This window comes from Oncorhynchus gorbuscha, linkage group LG14, assembly GCF_021184085.1.
Source record: "Oncorhynchus gorbuscha isolate QuinsamMale2020 ecotype Even-year linkage group LG14, OgorEven_v1.0, whole genome shotgun sequence".
NCBI lineage: Eukaryota > Metazoa > Chordata > Actinopteri > Salmoniformes > Salmonidae > Oncorhynchus > Oncorhynchus gorbuscha.
In genome coordinates, this window is record NC_060186.1 from 52,078,268 (window position 1) to 52,099,062 (window position 20,795).

Here is a 20,795-nt window from a genome sequence, read left to right on the forward strand (position 1 = left end):
TCCACACACAGACACACAGCTTTCCCCCAAACACTCAACACACACCTTGAATCCCTCATGCGGAAAGAAGAAAACCCTCGCCTGGGAGACATGCTCTTTTGTTGCAATGCACTCAAACGGATCTCAAACCTTCAAACCGAATCTCTTAGATACCTGAATAACTTGTAACTACTAAATACATCTCTGACGGGGTTAAGATGGTTCTGAGAGACAGGGTTAGTTAACTGTATGGGTGATAGGTTGGTAAGGGGAGCATGGAGGGTAACAAGCAGCTGTTAGGGCCAAGCCCAGCAGTGAGGACTGGCCAAGTTACTGGACACAACATCTGAGGACTAGCTAACTTATACCTGATGTATTCTCTTGGTGGAGTGATACAATAAACTGGGCAGGAGATGCTTCTAAGGCCCACTCACTCACCTTGTTAGAAGAGACTACAGAGAGTTCTCAGGGCATCAGCAAGTCTGATCCATTCAGTATATTACCTACACTGCCGCTACAGGTGTGTGAATGTCCGTGCACAATCACACCGCCATTACACGGTTCTGTTGGCTATGTGAGTAGAACTGGGCCTTCCTTACAGAATGTCTGTGCTCTCTTGTGTTCAGCGTCAGCTGGGAATGTGTGTATCTTCAAGTGTGTGTCTACCTGTATCTATGTGTGTGTGTGAGATGCACCTGGGCTGAGCTCCACCAGGTACGGCAGTTTCTCTGGGGGTAGAGAGCCGTACAGGGGCCCGTCCATGCCCTTTCCTCTGAGGCCCTTGTCCTCTGGTTTCCGGCCCTTCTTAGGCACGTAGTCGGGAGGTCTCTTCTTCAGCTGGAACACGAGGGCTCCTGAAACAACACAAGGAGCTGCGTTATGACCCAGAGCTACCAGGAGAGGGCAGTACAGACGGGGGACGTCAGATAAAAACACAACAAAGACAATGAACTAGTTTGGGGGGGAAAATACGGATGAACAAAAACCTCAACAACCAAGTCGGTTAAAACTAGCTTTTGGTTGTTCTTGTAAGGTCAACTCCCTTTAGATCTGCACGTTTCATTGAGACTTCTACCTCGGTCGTTGGGCCAGTCTCTGAAGATCTGAAGAGGACACTCCGTATCGTCCAGGACGATCTCCTTCCCAGACTTGTCATCTGTGTGCTGCAGGACCACAAAACACAACCGTAAAAACCACCACATGTTCAACTGGAAGAGTGACATATCAACATGCATCGACTTGTGACCATACAACCATGGCTTAAATATAGTGTAGCGTATATAGGGTGTACATAGGATGTGTTCCAAACCATTTGATTATTGCCCATTAGAACATAAGCCAATAGGTGGCTGCTCTCCCTTTCCCTTGGTAGGTCTCCCCTCCATGTCTCCTGCACACACCAGACATGACCTCTCCCTCTATTCCTGTCCAACCCCTTCTCCCTCCTCCACTCCCTAATAATGGTCTCTCCTTCACATCTCTGCTGTAGTAATGACTGACTGTCCCAACACAAGACGCTGGTGAGAAACATGCGCTGTCCATGTCTGGTCACAGCAGTTTGATGTTGTATATATTAACGACAGATGTATAACTGAGAGGCTGATGGACGGCTGGAGAGAGGGGGAACTGAATGGGATTGGCTGTGACTGGAGCTGTCGGGCGGCAGGGATAGGAGGCGTGTGGCGACGAAGGTCAGCGCTTTAGCGTGGAGATGTCGGTCACATGGTGACAGGAGAGATTAGGCCAGCCATTCTGCTGCTACTCTGTCATCCCTGCCCAGGACTCCATACACACACACACACCTGCTGGCCTGGCACTTTGAAGAAATGCAATTCAATTACAACCAAACAGATGACTGTGCCAACAGTCCCTTTCCTGCTTGAATCTGACAGACGACTAGGAAGAGTGTGGATGGCTGGATGAGACTCAGAGCTGAAACAGGAGGGGTGGCACTGGGTCGGAATGAAAGCTCTCCAGGACCACAGTTGGCTTCCAACAGGGGGAAGAGTAAGGTCTAGTTGTTCTTGGTAAGGGATGGTGTGCGGACTCTTACCCTGGCGATGCAGTACTCCCGGGGGTTCTCCTTCTCCAGGCCGTACTTCTCCAGGGCCTCCACCACAGCAAAGTCTGCCATGTCTGTCGTTGACAGCAGGATGGTCTTATAAGGAATGTTGGGCTTCAGACTGTCTGCATAGATCCTCAACGTCCCCCCTAAGAGAGAAGCAGGAGTTGGAGTTACACACTCATTTTATTATGCCACATCTGTACTCAATATATTTTGTTTTCCTTTGGCAGGAATATTCCACATAGCAGCATACCTCACCATCAGCACTCTGTCACACACACTTTCTGTTCTCTCTCTATCAGACTACAGACGGACTCGGAGTTAACAGACAGGGATGTAGGTCTAGGACGCTTGCCCATTTCACACAGGGATTTACTCCTCTGGATTGGGACTAGAGAGAGACTGAGAAGGGGGTTTATGTCTGTGTCAGATAGATGGCATTTTAGCTGGGAGTGAACCAGCAGACCAGGCCAGAGGGCTTATGGTTCAGGCCTCCAGATTACATAACATCTGAGGTCTGGATATCACTCAATAGGATAAAGTCTGATAAATTGATGCTGGATAGTAAAAAAATAAATAAACAGCCTTTGTTCAAACATACTTCCAGAAGTAATCAAGGTACTCATGTAGTGAAGAAATGTAAAGGCCTTTAATGTTGGATATGACCGTGTCAGTAACCACAGCACCAGTTGGCCCCTAACGCTCTAGATAACATGAAAACAGCCTAACCAGCTCTGCTAGGGCGAGTAAAATGGTCAGTGAGGTTCTCTCATTTGTGTCTGGAAGGAGAGAGCAAGCTAGACAACTTTAGCCAGTTGGCTTGGGGTGCTCGACTGCCGTTGAGAGGTCAGAACTCCCAGATCAACCCTAGTCCTCAGCCAGAGCGTCCAGTGTGCGAAAACTCTGAACTTATGAACAGACAATCTGACAACGCTCTGATTTTATGAACGACCCAGAGCGCACTGACACACTGGAGGCAATTTACGTGACCCTAATATTACTTTCTTCTCCCTGCCCATCCTAAGTTTGCTTGCTACATGTTACCAAGAAATCCACAAGGATCCTCATAACCCTCCTGGAAGGCCAATCACAAGCAACAATGATACTATATATCAGAGCATGCCTCCATGCATGTTCATTTCTACATTAAGCCTAGTGTCCAAACTCGTCTCTTTCCTTCAAGACACCACTCACACTGAGCTCAAAGATGGACCTTCGTATCTGCTAACAATGGATGTTGAATCTCTTCACAACAATATTGTACACAATGACGGTCTGGAGGCTTTTATCTCCAACTGAGTCCAGAGGCAAGTACGCCCTCTGCTGACTTTCTCCTTCAATTAACACATTTTCCATTTATTTTATTTTGTTAACAACAAATTCGATAAACAACATTTCCCTTTTCCAGGACAAGCTCTTCAGACAACAGAAGGGGACTGCTATGGGGGTTTGAGCCACTCCAAAAGTATGCAAACTTATTTATGGGACTTTGGGAAGAGAGGTTTATTCTCTGTTCTGCTAACTATTTTATGTTACAAAATGGTACGGTTATGGCAAACACATTTTTTTGTGTTCTCTGGAACCCGAAAACGAGTTATCATTCCCTAACTAGGTTAATTCCCTCAGGGCGGACGGATCAGGGTGGACAGGTCAGGGCGGACAGGTCAGGGCGGACAGGTCTCACCCTGCTAAATCTGATTAACAACATTCCCTTCAGACTATTTCAATTCAAAAGCTGCGCTGTATTCGTTGACAAGGAGGAGAAATGAGGAAATGCCTTCTAGGTTTCAGCAACAGGGATGCATAGCTAGTGTTAAACAAGTCTCTCACCAAAGCTAAATCTCTGGAACGAGAAAGACTTCTCAAAAACACACACCCACAGGCGTCAAACCCCCCAAACCAATCTACTCTCCGAACCGCCACAGCAAGGAGGCAGCCAGGGTTCAGGATATCAATAAACACAATTGGAGTATCATTGAAAATGATCTTAAGTCGATGTGTTCTCTGAACCAGCTGCATTTCCTTACAGAAGGGCCCCAACCTTCAAGGATACGTTGGTGCGCAGCGACCTCATCCCCTTAACTAAGCCAAGTTGGCTCCCCAAGCCCACAGGCAACTTTCCCATGTGGCATCTGCAAATCACACTGTAAAAACAAATCCGTTCAGGGACCGAGAGTCTGTCAAGTGCAACACCACATGTGGTTGGAGTGACCGTGTGGGTGTTTTTACATAGGAGGACAGGGGATCTTTAAACTGGATCTTTAGAATAAGGGCCACTGCATTCCCAGATGTATATGAGGAAATTAACTATTCTCCCTTCCTGTATGACGTGTCAAATGTTTTTGTTCTCTATTCAGAAGTTTGCTAACATGAGCTCGTATCAGTTTGTTTTTTTCCTTTTATGATATTGCATTTACATTTGTGGTGTTGCATTCTCCTTATCCCATGTTTATTCTGTTCCTCTTTGCATCTTGAAGGTGTTTTTTCCTCTTTATCAATTACAATGAATGGAGTCACGTCCTGTGAGAGTTGCGATATAAACCTGGTTTGTCCACTACTATTCTTTGTCACCCTGATGAAGGCTGTTGTCGCTGTGACGAGCCGTTTATTTATTTTTGCCCTGCCTAGCCGTAATACATTAAAGGCTTTTACATGGTTTCACTACATGAGAGCGCTTTGACTACTTCTGGAAGTTGGTTTGCACAACGGCAGTTTACTCTCCAGCATCAACTTCTGTTTGTTCCATAGTATTTTACCCCATGATCAAAGAGCACCTCGTGGATTAACGATAAATCAAAGAAGCCCTCCCCTCATGTGCCTCTAAGAAGCTAGTCTAAGTAAAGAAGTGGCCAGAGGTAGAAAGTTGCCCCTAACCTCAGATCTAGGATCAGATTAAACTAGATTAAAAACAAATATTTGTATTTCTTCTAAACAACACTTGAGATCAACACATTTTTAAAACAGTTATGTCAGTGTCACCACTTGACCAAAACAGATTTGGGATACAGAGTTCAGGCTGCAAAAGAAGAAACTCCTGCGGACATTAATGGTGTCCCTCCCATGGTTGGCAGAGGGCTGTAAGCCACTGGGAACAAGATGTGAGGCCTGGCAGTGCCAGCCAGTGTGTGGTGTTCACTGAGGACATGGGCTAAAGCAGATTAGAGTGGCCCCCTGCTCTGTCTGGCCCAGGCCTTATGTAATTACAGTATGGAGACAGGGTGTTCTCTCCTGGCAACAGATAGGACCGGGGACAAGAGACAATGGATTTGGACTGGCCTATAGGCATATCTCGCTCAAAGTAACACATTTTAAATTGGTAGATCCAGGAGTCCAGGGACCCTACCCGAGTCGGGCCTGCCGTCGCTGCTGCGGAACTCCTGCATCCTCTTCTCCAGTTTCTGCTGCCGCCTCCTCTTCATCACCACCTCAGGGTTAGAGATGGTCCTGGTGAAGCTGTTCTCCGGCATGTCCTTGTACACCTCCGCCGCCAGTCTGGAGTTCTCTCTGGAGGAGCAGGAGAAACACAACACTCAGAAGTACTCCACTGCAAACCTACTCACAGAAATATATTTACTTTATCATGCAGGTTACTTCTTTATACGCGATCTATATCTATCTATCTATCTATCTATACACACACACACACACACACACACACACACGTGTATATATACACACACACGTGACATTGCCCTCCTTACCCATCTTCTCTGTTCAGTGCTTGCTCATCTCCGTCCGGAATGTGAGCCTCCTTCTCTCTCTTCTTCTCCTTCTTCTTCTCTTTCTTGGACAGTGTCCGCTTGAAGTTCTGGATTACTCCCTCCTTCTCCCTCTCCGGCCCGTTGCTCTGCATCTTCTGTTGTGAGAGAAAACAAGAGAAAGCGAGAGAGACAGACAAGGGAAAAGGTTACGATAGGTGAGAGGGTGTGAGGTTTGTTACTAAGTGTTTTATTAAGGCGATCCGTGGTATTAGGGGGCCCGAGAGGGGGACTGGCTGGGCTGAGGTCTTAGGACTCAGTGACCCAAGGCCACACAGAGTTGGAACGGGGCCAACTTAACACCTAGAGCCTGAGGCCTAGGGGTCTGGGCACCACTCTACCAGCCAGCTGAATAAAACCAACAGCTGACCGACAGAACAACAGGGTGAGAGTTCAATCAAAAGCCAAAATGTGAACTTACTTGGCCAAAGAAAGCAGAGAGAGCCTTTTCAAAGGGGATCAGTTAGAGTCTAAATCCCCATAAAGCATTAGATGTGTTAAAGTCTTCCAGTGTTCCAGACCAGAACTGCCCTGTCAAATGGCTGAGCAGGGGACTCTTCTGAGAAGACTCCATCTCTTTCCACTCCCCAAAAGCACTCCTGATCTCCTATCACTCATTCACACACGCTAACACATTTCAGCCTAAAAGCCTTTTGGGGAGTCCTCTATGTACCTCTAGTAGCAGATGCTTTTAGGAGGCGAGGAGAGGTGCTGCCTCTAAGAGGAGATAAGTGTAGTTTAAGATCTGCTTCCCCTGTGATGACTGGAGTAATGACTGGGTAGGAGAATTGTGTGTGTGTTTTATAGCTCTTTTACTGCTCCCCTGGGCAGAGGTGGTTGATTATCCTCACACTGGTCAGAGTGTAGCCACACATCCCAAGAGATGAAACACACAACTCATTCACATCTCATTCACCCCCCCCCACCACACACACACAACTGCTTTTATATCCTGGGCCAGGGGGAGAACATATTTGGCTGAGGAAATGGAGAGGTTCGGGGAGCCGAGCTACTCCAGGTCAAGTGGCCCAGTATAAAATAAAAACAGTTGCATCTCTAGGGTGCGAAAGAGCACTAAAGAAGTCTCGGAGCAGGAGGCACTTCATTGTGTCAGAGCCAGGATGCACATCAACACATTGAGCAGTCAGTTCCTATGATCCTCTAATGAAATATAGACTAACAAGATCATAGCAGTGGACTTGACAGTTGGGTATTTAGTTACAGTTCTACAGAGGCAGAGAAATCTGATAGTGCTGTCATCGTGAGGGTCCTGCTGTGCAGCAGTTTCGAGTCATTTCACTGATGCCAAATCTAAGAATAGACTAGGTCCATTATTATTTTCCAATGATGCAACGCACATTCACAGGAATCCCCAAATCACACCATATAGTCCAGTACTTGCTTTATGTCTAGCAGAAGCATACTGGAAGCCAGGCTTGCCTGAGACCGCTCTGCTCCTTGTTGCTGCTGTCGTCACTCACCTTGGGGATGATGTCGTTCTCGTTCTTGAGGACGAAGCGTCCCTCGCGGTCGTCTTTGTTCCAGTTGAGCTGCACCACCAGTGGCTTCTCATCCAGGTCCAGCTTCCGTTCTTCTGCCAGAGAGAGAAGGGGAGAGTCAACCGCTTAAACACACTGCTTTACACCCTGCTATCCCACACCCCTATACAGCCAGCTTAGCTAGCTCTGGGCTATATACTCTCATTTAACATAAATGAACAGAATAAGCTTAGGATAAAGTATTAGGATGCGCTTAGGATATAGCATTAATGATTGACAGACAAATGTGGTAGGACTGTGGAGATTTAAAATATGACTATATAAAAGCACAACTGTACTATGCAGGCACACACGTACAGTACACGCTACTCCTCTCTCAATATGAAGAGATACCAAAGCCTGGACTGAGGGCTGCTGATCTCAAGGTCCCATTAGGCACCATGGGAGCTGGACCCTGCTCTCCTGGCTTCTCTGTAGCGCAGGCTAACAGTCCTTGTCTCGTGACCCAAACAGAGTGGCTCACTCAAACCACATATCCAAACAAATAAGCAACCCGATGTTGAATGTTCGCAGTCTGATGCTCTGTGTGGTCGACCATAATACCTGTTCAATAACCTTGGTCTACTTACAAAACAACCCACCGAAACACGCACACACACGCACACACACCCATCCTTCCACTCACCCCCGCTGACGTGGACCTCGTAGAGGGAGTATTTTGGCGAGGAGAGCATTCTCATGTCGGGCCGGAACTTCTCGGCCAGCGTCTCGATGACGTCCTGAGTGGTGGCCGTGGAGGACACGCGGATGCACTTGGTGGCAAAGTTCCCCGCCACGCGGTCCTGGAAGTAGAAACGCATCACGCCGTGGAACTCCAAGTCCTGAAAGAGAGGGAAGATGAGAAGAGAGCGGGGTGAGGGGTCATTCGTTTCCTTTACAGCTGGAGACCTGAAGGGCCAAGTTTGGCTTTTTCCTTCCTTTCTCACACGTTCATAATAAACATTTCATGCTACACAAACACTGAGCGTCTTGAAAAATCACATTTATCACCGGAAAAATATATATCATTTTGTTGACCGCAGCCTTATTTTGACACCAGTAACCTCATAACCAACCTGCAGCTGAAATTTGAGCGAGGAGATATTTCTTGGACAAGATAAGAAGTAATGGGAAGAGGAGAGGACGGTAGTCAGGGGATAGCTGCTCCTGTTTCTAACTCAGCACGGAGAGAGAAGGAAGGAGATGGAGGGAAGACACTGGAGGAACCTGCTCTCCTCATTTGTCTGTACAAAAGAGAAGCAGGCGCTTCGTAGCTACAGTGACTCAGCACGGAGAGAGAAGGAAGGAGATGGAGGGAAGACACTGGAGGAACCTGCAATCCTTATTTGTCTGTACAAAAGAGAAGCAGGCGCTCCGTAGCTACAGTGACTCAGCAATAGCCAGGAAATGTACACAGACATGGAATCACTTTCATGTTTACATGCTGTTCCACTAGTCAAGGCCATCCTATTTAACCAGGTCTGTACATTTCCTATTATATCCACGTATTCGTCAGATATACAACAAATATTCTATCCACATACTGTCCACAATGTCTATAAAAATCACACACACACACACACACACACACACACACACACACACACAGTATATACATATATATTTATACTCCATACTCCGACATTGCTCATCCTAATATTTCTATATTTCTTAATTACATTCTTTTATTTTTAGATGTGTGTATTGTTGTGAATTGTTAGATACTACCTCACTGCTGGGGCTAGGAACACAAGCATTTCGCTTGTGTATGGGAGCAAGAAAATTAGACTTCGCTATAAGTGTCACGTCTAATAGCAGAGCACACTTCCACTATAATAGCATACAGAGCTCATTTCCCACCACACCTAGACCCCTGACCACGTCAAGCTCGGAGACCGCCCTTGGTCAAGTGGCAACGATCAACATCTATAGGCGCCTGTCATTTCTAGCTAAACCGACCTTTTGCGGACAGTTTAGACAGGATGTAGAATGGTGGTAACAAGTGTGATCATTATAAAAAAGGGCCTTAGGAGAGAGTCGGGGGCAGGAGGACAGACAGGCCTACTAATACTCATCATATGACCTAAAAGGAAGGGAGGTGTGCAGGTAGCAGTCAGTGTGTGTGGGTGTGTGTGAAACAGCCAGCTCAGCCTACCTGCTCCTCTCCCAGGCAGACTACACTCCAGCGCTCCTCTCAGAGTCTGTTCAGCTAAGAACAGAAATAGCCCTACATGATCACATAGGACCTTGTCGTGACAACTGCACTCCACACAGGTGAATCCAGGGACAACATACACAGCACTCACAGGTCGCATGATATTTATACCCAAACAATAAAAAGCCATGTGATCATCTTCCACTGGGCAGTCCACTGGTCCAGTATGATCTGGTCTTCCACTGGGCAGTCCACTGGTCCAGTATGATCTGGTCTTCCACTGGGCAGTCCACTGGTCCAGTATGATCTGGTCTTCCACTGGGCAGTCCACTGGTCCAGTATGATCTGGTCTTCCACTGGGCAGTCCACTGGTCCAGTATGATCTGGTCTTCCACTGGGCAGTCCACTGGTCCAGTATGATCTGGTCTTCCACTGGGCAGTCCACTGGTCCAGTATGATCTGGTCTTCCACTGGGCAGTCCACTGGTCCAGTATGATCTGGACTTCCACTGGGCAGTCCACTGGTCCAGTATGATCTGGACTTCCACTGGGCAGTCCACTGGTCCAGTATGATCTGGACTTCCACTGGGCAGTCCACTGGTCCAGTATGATCTGGACTTCCACTGGGCAGTCCACTGGTCCAGTATGATCTGGACTTCCACTGGGCAGTCCACTGGTCCAGTATGATCTGGACTTCCACTGGGCAGTCCACTGGTCCAGTATGATCTGGACTTCCACTGGGCAGTCCACTGGTCCAGTATGATCTGGACTTCCACTGGGCAGGCCACTGGTCCAGTATGATCTGGTCTTCCACTGGGCAGTCCACTGGTCCAGTATGATCTGGTCTTCTACTGGGCAGTCCACTGGTCCAGTATGATCTGGTCTTCTACTGGGCAGTCCACTGGTCCAGCATGATCTGGATTTTCCATGTCAGCTGTGTCCAATCCCTCAGCATGTGACATCACATCAGCCTCACCCCACAGGCTCATGGGCCACAGACACTCATTCTTGGCCAATGAGAGCGGGAGGAGTGAGTGATATCAGGCCAACCCGAACAATGGATGTCAGGAGAGTCACCGTGTGTTTCCTCACCTCTGAGAAAACTTCCTAAAACCCCTGCTCTATATGGTGTGTGTGTGTGTGTGTGTGTGTGTGTGTGTGTGTGTGTGTGTGTGTGTGTGTGTGTGTGTGTGTGTGTGTGTGTGTGTGTGTGTGTGTGTGTGTGTGTGTGTGTGTGTGTGTGTGTGTGTGTGTGTGTGTGTGCGTTGTGTGTGAGTGAGGGGAATATACAGAAAGAGTCGCACAAAGATATCTACGACCTCATTCCTAACCTGTGACTAGGTGTTCATTTATTGGTTTATTTACAGATCCAGAATGCACCTGGGAGAGCTCAGCTCACACACACCCTCCTATTACAAGAAACACAGCCCTGAGTCATGATGAGTCTCATCCCCACAAACTGACCATGCAAAATCAAGACATACACAGGCAGCAATGTCCTTGAAGTTAAAGGAGTGGACTTGACAAAAAGGCAGAAAGGCGAGAGAGCTGTGGTGAAGCCCTCTGCATGCTGACTGTATATAGTCATGGACTTAACCAGCTAACTCACCCACCTCACCCACCCACCTCAGGACAGTCTCCTCTTTGCTCCGAGGGGCCCAGACTGACGAGTCTCTCTCTGACAGAGGCCTGACCCGAGCCTCATAGCAGAGGTGATAAATCAGCTTCACTCCATTATAGCTCCTTTCATCCCTCGACTCGCTTCACATTCCCAAAATCTCCCTGCCTCCTCAAGCGCAGTGTTAATCTTCTGATTTATGGCCCCCACACTCCTCCTCTGTCCCTGGGCAGAAATATGGCTGCTTTCATCCTCACCCGGCCTTCTGGAAAACCATGTGGAGGAGAGATATTAAAGAGTGGGATGGGGGATATTAGAAGGGAACTTAAACTATAGCTGATCAGGCCAGGGAGGCTCTCTGGACCTGGCTGGTGATTGAATACAACAAGAGAGACTTGTCTTGGGTCCAGGACTGCAGAGCAGACTGATAGGTTTGAGAGACCGTGCTGAAGTTATGATGACGGCCAGTATACTGCACGTACAGTGTGACACACATCAATCAACTGACATCAATGCAGACAACAATATGCTAGAGCTTGAAAGAAAAGCTCCATTCGTAGACACCACAGTAAAGCATCTCTGAAGAAATAATTTCAAGTCTTTTGAAATGAAGAATGAGAATTACAACAAGCAAAAGGAGTTACATGAATAATTCGGTAATACTAGATTGCTTTTCACCACATCACTGTTGTCATCTTTCCCATTTAAATATACAGCCTGCAGTTCCCGATCAGCCCAACAGGTGGCACTGCCAAGTCAATGTACACTGGCAGGTCATTTGAACAGTAACAAAGCTGGACTGTAATCAACGAAGGCTTGTTAGCCACTGCATGATGAGGTCTGGATGTTATTAACAATCCCATGGGGAATTCAGCCCACCCTGACTCAATATGCTTGTACAGTTCAGCTCCCCATAAGACGAGAGCAGAGGATTAAAGGCACTTTCATCGGCACAGGAATATGCCAGAGGTAAAAATATATATATATACACACACACACAAATTAAAAAGGTTAAATCCCATCTCTCCCTCCGTCCGTCTATCTCAAGTTACAAAATGTAGACAGAGACCCGTTTTAAATAGAGTGTACAAAACATTAGGAACTCCTTCCTAATATTGAGTTGCACCACCTTTTGCCCTCAGAACAGTCTCAATTCGTCACGGTATGGACTCGACAAGGTGTCGAAAGCGTTCCACAGGGATGCTGGCCCATGTTGACTACAATGCATTCCACAGTTGTGTCAAGTTGGCTGGTAGTAGATCTCCACTCTGAATAGGTTGTTCAAATGGATTGAGATCTGGTGACTGGACAGTAAAGCAAGTAGCTCCAGTTAGCGGAATTCCCTGTCGTGTTCGTGGCCTTGTGGCATGGGACTTTATCCTGCTGGGGAAAAAACGATTTGCAGATGGATACACTGCTGCCATGAAGGGATGAACCAGATTGGCGATGTTCAGATATCCTGTGGCTTCAAACGTTGCTGCACTTTTATCAAGGGGCCCAATGTGTGCCATGAATAACACACCCCACACCACCACCAGCCTGCAATGTTGACCAGCCTGCATGCCTCCCATCCGCATGAAACATACAACTCTCCTTCCGTGGCCTCCAACTGCTTTTAAATGCTAGTAAAACTAAATGCATGCTCTTCAACTGATTGATGCCTGCACCCGCCCACCCAACTAGCATCACTACTCTGGACGGTTCTGACTTAGAAAATGTGGACAACTACAAATACCTAGGTGTCTGGCTAGACTGTAAACTCTCCTTCCAGACTCACATTAAGCATCTCCAATCCAATATTAAATCTAGAATTGGCTTCCTATTTCGCAACAAAGCCTCCTTCACTCATGCTGCCAAACATACCCTCGTAAAACTGACTATCCTACCCATCCTTGACTTTGGCGATGTCATTTTCAAAATAGCCCCCAACACTCTACTCAGCAAACTGCATGTAGTCCAAAGCGGCATTCATTTTGTCACCAAAGCCCCATATATACTACCCACCACTGCGACCTGTATGCTCTCGTTGGCAACACCCACCCGTAGCACACGCTCCAGCAGGTATATTTCACTGGTCATCCCCAAAGCCAACTCTTCCTTTGGCCAACACTTCCTTTTATATCTCCTTCTCTAACTTTAAGCATCAGCTGTCAGAGCAGCATACCGATTGCTGCAGCTGTACACGGCCCATCTGTAAATAGCACACCCAACTACCTCAATTCCATATTGTTATTCATCTCCTTGCTATATTGCAACCCAGTATCTCTACTTGCACATCATCATCTGCACATCTGTGTTAACGCTAAATTGTAATTATTTCCCCTCTATGGCCTATTTATTGCCTTACCTCCCTAATCTTCTACATTTGCACACACTGTACAATTGTTTTCTTCTATTGTGTTACTAACTGTACGTTTGTTTATGTGTAACTCTGTTGTTTTTGGTCACACTGCTTTGCTCGATCTTGGCCATATCGCAGTTGTGTAAATGAGAACTTATTCTCAACTGGCCTACCTGGTTGAATAAAGGAAGAATATATATATATATACATACAATTTTTTTTTTTTTTACATCAGGAACCGGGATTCATCAGACAAGGCAATTCCCCAGCGTCTAGTGTTTTCTTCCTTAGCTCACTGCAACCGAAGTTGCTTGATTTTTGCAGGAAGAAATGGCACTACAGTCAAGGTACGATGAGTTGTGCATTATTTGTTTTTAAATCCTACATGATCTGAATGATTGCGATCCTAGTCAGACGATAAACCCACCACCCTATAAAGCCCAGTGTAGCTTTACTATCTAAAGTAATGCTAGGTTAACACGACTTGCATTGACCCGATTCATCTGACATGAGAAACCTTCAGTAAATAGACAGGTAATACGGACCTATATGGATTAACTCCATTTAATATACATCCTCATTCCACTTTTCCCCAGCGGTGGGGAGAGAAGCAGGGGACGAGGAGAGGGTTGTGTGAGAGTGAGCGTGTGAGAGTGAGCGTGTGTGCGTGCTGGACTACAGCATGGGACAGACATGTCTGATACACAGAGGGGCCCGACAGCATCCTGCCTGTGTCAGCATTAGTATTCTAATCTGACCGGCTCCAGTCAGAACTGCACTGGGCCAGTGGGGGAGAGGGATGGAGGAAGGCGCCATAGTAGGCTAACTGATTGGCAAACAACAGCCTGCCTAACTGGCTAACTGATGGGCAAACGAAACCACGCTCTGCCTGCCTAGGCTATCACTAACCACTGCCAAGCGAAGCACTGACCCCTGGTCACATGACCAGACCACAGAGGGCCACAGGGGAGAAAGTGGAGAGAAAGAGAGAAACAGACGGGGGGAGGGAGTGGTTGCCATGGTAACACCAACACACCTGCTAACCCTGTATTTGGCATAGTAACTGCGGGTCAGGTTGACCTTTGTCAAGACCAAGATTCAGGCCCTGGAGACAGACAGACATACACAGTTATCCATTCTCAGCAGTACCTTTCTTCCTCCATCCTCTTCATCAGCCTGAAGCATGCCAGGAGAAATCTCTCCTCTAGCAGTCAGGTCAGTGTCTAGGATTAACAGCACAGACTGTGTGGGTGTCAGCATGAGCCAAACCTCGAACATACACACAGAACAGCCTGACCTTGTCAGCAGAGTAATGGAGGGGTTCGAGAAAGCCACGTTACCGCAGACCTAGAATCAGCTGAGGCAACCTGATCCATCTACTGCTGTAATCATCACATAGACACATCATCCACCATCACCACATCCATCCAGCAAGCCCCACCCAGCTGCCTGCACACATATCATGACCACTGGTAACTCTAGATGGAGGCTGTCACTCTTCCTCTAGCCTCCGTTCTCTCTCCTCCACTCCTCTCCCTTTCTCGTGAGAGACATGACGATTTCTGCCACGTGGCTAGCTGGGAGGAGAGCAGGCAGGGGATTGGCTGGGAAAATCAAGCATTACATCATGACACGGAAAGCATTTCATCAAGCTCCCCAAAGCTCTAGCTGGACAGACTGGAGGATATACACATGGTCACAGCTACTGTAGGGCCAGGGACCCACATGGAGAAATATACTACTGTACATTCAACACAGGCAGTGCTGCTTCTAACACTAATAGTCCTGCCGTGACTTGGTTGAGAATGAGAGCGATATGCCGCAGCATATTTCACTCTGACAATGAGAGGCTAGATTGGGTCTTAACTGAGTCCAGCACATGAAAGGGCCGATGCTCACTCAGTCAGTGAGCTGGCTGAGGTTTAAAGGACAGGAGAAGGAAGATACCTCTGTGTCATCTCTGCAGCGAGGCCAGATTAGGCATTTCCCAGGTGTTCTCCATCAGATAGTGACAGAGGAGAGAGGGTAGAGAAGTCCCTGTGAAATGGAATTTAGGGCAGAGTTTACATAGCAGAGGTACCAGAGAAATGCTCTGTATAAACACAGCTCTTAAAGCCAGCACACCAGGTGGAGAGACCGGGCAGTGACCCAGCCAGAAACATACCTATAGGATGTGCAATTATGTGTATAGATCTAAGCAACCTTTTGCAACGTTTCAATATGCCAAGCCTCTCCACACCAAGGAAGAGTTATCTAGCTACGAGCCATGCAGCTCCTCCTCCCGTCTCTATACAGAGATACGGGCCATCTGTCATAATAGTTGCCAGTCATAACAGGGAAACACAGATGAGGCCATGGGAGGGACATGCAAAACACATGATCTCATGATGTGAGAGAACGAACAACGATGTAGTCATCATGAATGAATTCCTTATAAAAAAAATATTTTTAAAAACAGGCCTGGGGCCTAGGGGGGAAAGTCATAAAAGCTTGGTAATGTCATACAACAATTTTCAATTCCAGCACTAGAGCACTTTCAATTCCAGCACTAGAGCACTTTCAATTCCCTTCAATATAGTAAAAAGGCAGAGGAAGCAGAGAGAAATCTATATTTGTCTCTAATGTTAAACCACTGGCCTTGCCCTTGGTGTTAAAACGTGTGCTAAGCTAGAAGCACAGAATTGTCTAGAATGCCATTGTATGGTGTAGCGTTAAGATTTCCCTTCACTGGAAGGGGCCTAGCCTGCGCCATGATAAACATCCCCGACCATTATTCCTCCTCCACCAAACTTTGCAGTTGGCACGACGCATTGGGGCAGGTAGCATTCTCATAGTGTCCGGCAAACCCAGATTTGTCTGTCGGACTGCCAGATGGTGAAGAGTGAGCACTTCAGTAAGGCCATTCTACTGCCAATGCTTGTCTATGGCTGTGTGCTCGATTTTATACACTTGTCAACAACAGTGGTTGGCTGAAAAAGCCAAATCCACAAATTTTAAGGAGTGTCCACATACTTTTGTATGTCTAGTGTACCTGACCATAATCCCGTAGTGGATCAAGTATAGACAGCGTTGTCTTTTCCAGAGGTGCAGAGAGAAGGAAGCACAGCTGCAGCAGGAGCAAAGCATCTGGTCCTCAAATAAACAGTCAACCTTCTTTTAGCTGTGGAGACGGAAGTGTGTGTGATGGAGGGAGCAGCCTGGACGCACACGCACTCACACGAGTGAGCTTGTGTTTATTACAGCCATACAGTAAACGTGATAACAGGACAGGCTGAGGCTGCAGAAGGACAGTGTGGTGGAGCGGACACACACATACACACCTCAGAAACACACAGGCCTCTCCCGTCAGTCCATCAGCAGTCAGAACCTCTCCCTGTATGAACCGCTTAGCTAGCATGCCGTCAATCTACCCCCCACACATTCTGCACTGTTACTGAGCCATTGGGACTCTGGTTGAACCAGATTCAGCAGGAGTGGAGGCTTTTCTCTGCTCCAACTCCCACCACTGACGTAAAATAGCAGTCAAGAGTTGTTCAACCTGCTCCAGATGTGCTCGTTGAATACTGACAACACACTGTTGGAGTGAACTTACAATCTAACGTTACCTAATTCCAATGCCTTAAAAAAAACGGTCTCGCTCAGAAGCCATCACAGCATGTTCCATGTAACTCATCATGTCATTTAATAAAAGGCCAGATAATCACTAAAGTTCCATTCAATTGGGATCCATATAACTACGAGCTAGTTTAATCTGGTATGAAAGCACTTCTTCCTTCATGTGTCCTCTGGGACCAAGGGGAGCAGCACATTATCCTTGGGGCAGTAGTAACATCACTCGGAGCAGAATTCACAGTGTGACACTCAGAGTCCCATGCCCACGAGGGGGAGAAGGGCTAGGGGATAGTGATCGAGGATGACGAGGCCTCTGAGGGACTGTGGACATGGGGCTACTGGGTGGATGGACAGTCAGTCCCCTTGGCCAGAAGATGAGCTATAGGACCAGTGATTTAACACCCTACACAGTTGCTGCTGTATCCAGACCCAGCAGCTGTTAAGACCCCACCAGATCCCACTTCAACACCAACTGTCATTTGGACAGAATTGAACTACAGTATTGTTCATCCAGCATATTAACAGCAGTGAGGAACAAACTAGTCATCACATTTGAGGAGGCAGGGCAGCATCCTTTATTGGCCTCGCCAAACCACAAGAAACCTAGCAACATTCAAACCCGCACGGATTGGTCAGTTGATCCCTGCGTTTTAAGAAAGAACAAAACACTAGAGACAGAATCCTCACCAAAACAAAACATTGCCATCCATAACTTGCATTTTCCCGAATTAGGATATGAAGTTGCATTAAGCTATGTAGCTTTTTGGTGAGTGATTGCAGCCTGCCTGACTAACCAGACAGATAGCATTGACATCCTAGATAGTTGCATTGTTTTTGGAGGTAAGTAAGCTGGAAACAGAGATGGAAAAAGTACTAAATCGTCATACTTGAGTAAAAGTAAAGTAAAAGTAGTCCAAAATATAGTCAAGTAAAGTACAGACACCGCAAAAAAAAAAACTAATTAAGTAGTACTCTAAAGTATCTTTTAATTAGGTACTTTACACCACTGGATATAAATTCTATCAAGCGTTATCGCTAGCTTACAACGCTGATCGAGCTGAAGTAGCGTGCATCATCTAGCATTAGCTTAGTGTGGTCATCTAAGCTACATGACATTTGTTCCCGTTGGCAACTAAACTAGACGCTGCATAGCTAGCTCTAGCTGAAATGGGAAAAGCTAGCTCCATTGATTCACAATTAATGACAAATGTGTAATAATGTTAGCCATCTACAGTCACTTGCTGCTTGCCTTTCATTTAGCTAATTTCAAATGAGCCCGCAAAACTGTGCATCTCCCGCGGTTCGTGGCATGTCAGGCACGAGCGAACGGCGCAGGCACGAACCCTCTTTGGCACATTTTCTTTGTCACAGGGAATGTCCGTGACGACGTATTCAGCTCGCCTTTTAACTGTTGCTGGGTTACTCGCGGTCGTGGTTTTGCACCAAGTTTGGTGTGGATAAAAAGTATGTGGCAGAGCGTAGGACAACTAAGGGTGTAAATATACATCAAACAGCCCTGACACTCTGGATGATGGACTGGTGTGGTGACAGCCAGGCATTCAGAATAGACCGTGTCCCTCTGACAGACAGACCAGAATAGCATGGCAGCCGAGCCCAGCATCTGTAGCCCTGGCCTGTCAGCAGCTGTTAGCACAGGGTTGGAGACCTCTACAAAGTCAGTCTGCCTCACACACATGGCTTGGTAGCACATCCCTGGGCTCAGCCTAGTCTCCAAACACTGCACTTTGACACGGAGGGCACTAGCAGGTGAGAAAAGGGGTCAAGTAATCTTTTTCAGACTTAGCCATTTTGTGCAATGTTCTGTCCTTGGTGGTGAGTGGAAGATTTATACCCCCCTGTGATGTGTCTGGGTTTCCCCTTTTGTCAGTGGTAATGGTAAATAGGCCAGAGCAGAGGTAGCTGATGAGGAGTCACATGGGAGGGAGATATGCCTGCCTGGCATCAGAGTTCACCTGGGACGGTACTGAAGAGAGGACTAGCCTAGCAGCAGAGCCACACTGGGACGGGACTGAAGAGAGGACTAGCCAAGCAGCAGAGCCACATTGGGACGGTACTGAAGAGAGGACTAGCCAAGCAGCAGAGTCCACCTGGGACGGGACTGAAGAGAGGACTAGCCAAGCAGCAGAGCCACACTGGGACGGGACTGAAGAGAGGACTAGCCTGGCATCAGAGTTCACCTGGGACGGGCCTGAAGAGAGGACTAGCCAAGCAGCAAAGCCACACTGGGACGGGCCTGAAGAGAGGACTAGCCTAGCAGCAGAGCCACACTGGGACGGGACTGAAGAGAGGACTAGCCTAGCAGCAGAGCCACACTGGGACGGGACTGAAGAGAGGACTAGCCAAGCAGCAGAGTCCACCTGGGACGGGACTGAAGAGAGGACTAGCCTAGCATCAGAGTCCACCTGGTACGGTACTGAAGAGAGGACTAGCCTAGCATCAGAGTCCACCTGGGACGGGACTGAAGAGAGGACTAGCCTAGCATCAGAGTCCACCTGGTACGGTACTGAAGAGAGGACTAGCCTAGCATCAGAGTCCAACTGGGACGGGACTGAAGAGAGGACTAGCCTAGCAGCAGAGCCACACTGGGACGGGACTGAAGAGAGGACTAGCCTAGCAGCAGAGCCACACTGGGACGGGACTGAAGAGAGGACTAGCCTAGCAGCAGAGCCACACTGGGACGGGACTGAAGAGAGGACTAGCCTAGCAGCAGAGCCACACTGGGACGGGACTGAAGAGAGGACTAGCCTAGCATCAGAGTCCACCTGGGACGGGCCTGAAGAGAGGACTAGCCTAGCAGCAGAGCCCACCTGGGACGGGACTGAAGAGAGGACTAGCCTAGCAGCAGAGTCCACCTGGGACGGGACTGAAGAGAGGACTAGCCTAGCAGCAGAGTCCACCTGGGACGGGACTGAAGAGAGGACTAGCCTAGCAGCAGAGCCCACCTGGGACGGGACTGAAGAGAGGACTAGCCTAGCAGCAGAGCCACACTGGGACGGGACTGAAGAGAGGACTAGCCTAGCAGCAGAGCCACACTGGGATGGGACTGAAGAGAGGACTAGCCTAGCATCAGAGTCCACCTGGGACGGGCCTGAAGAGAGGACTAGCCTAGCAGCAGAGCCCACCTGGGACGGGACTGAAGAGAGGACTAGCCTAGCAGCAGAGTCCACCTGGGACGGGACTGAAGAGAGGACTAGCCTAGCAGCAGAGTCCACCTGGGACGGGACTGAAGAGAGGACTAGCCTAGCAGCAGAGCCCACCTGGGACGGGACTGAAGAGAGGACTAGTCTAGCAGCAGAGTCCACCTGGGACGGGACTGAAGAGAGGACTAGCCTAGCAGCAGAGCCACACTGGGACGGGACTGAAGAGAGGACTAGCCTAGCAGCAGAGCCACACTGGGACGGGACTGAAGAGAGGACTAGCCTAGCAGCAGAGCCACACTGAGACGGGACTGAAGAGAGGACTAGCCAAGCAGCAGAGCCACACTGGGACGGGACTGAAGAGATGTGTGAAGGCTAATCCTTATGTCTGAGCTTAAGTTCGCAGGAGACTGAGGGAGGGAGCTCTCCCTCTCTGTAGTTCAATATCCCAGGCTGGCCCCAACTCAAACACACTACGTAATAAGCAGGGTTGTTATCTCCAGCCGTGTGTATGGCCTAACTCATTTGACTTAATCTCAGAGCTTCTTAACTATCAAATCATCCCTTCAATG

The 20,795-nt window shown here is 47.9% G+C and overlaps 1 protein-coding gene across 1 annotated transcript in view; it reads right to left on the reverse strand.

The window, feature by feature from the left end:
• LOC123995073 (afadin-like) overlaps window positions 1-20,795 on the reverse strand; it is a 125,473-nt gene that overhangs the window by 57,125 nt on the left and 47,553 nt on the right. The window contains 7 exon segments of the mRNA XM_046298374.1: window positions 675-833; window positions 1,055-1,142; window positions 2,033-2,190; window positions 5,388-5,548; window positions 5,746-5,900; window positions 7,284-7,396; window positions 7,987-8,182. Coding sequence (XP_046154330.1) covers window positions 675-833; window positions 1,055-1,142; window positions 2,033-2,190; window positions 5,388-5,548; window positions 5,746-5,900; window positions 7,284-7,396; window positions 7,987-8,182 — 1,030 coding nt within the window.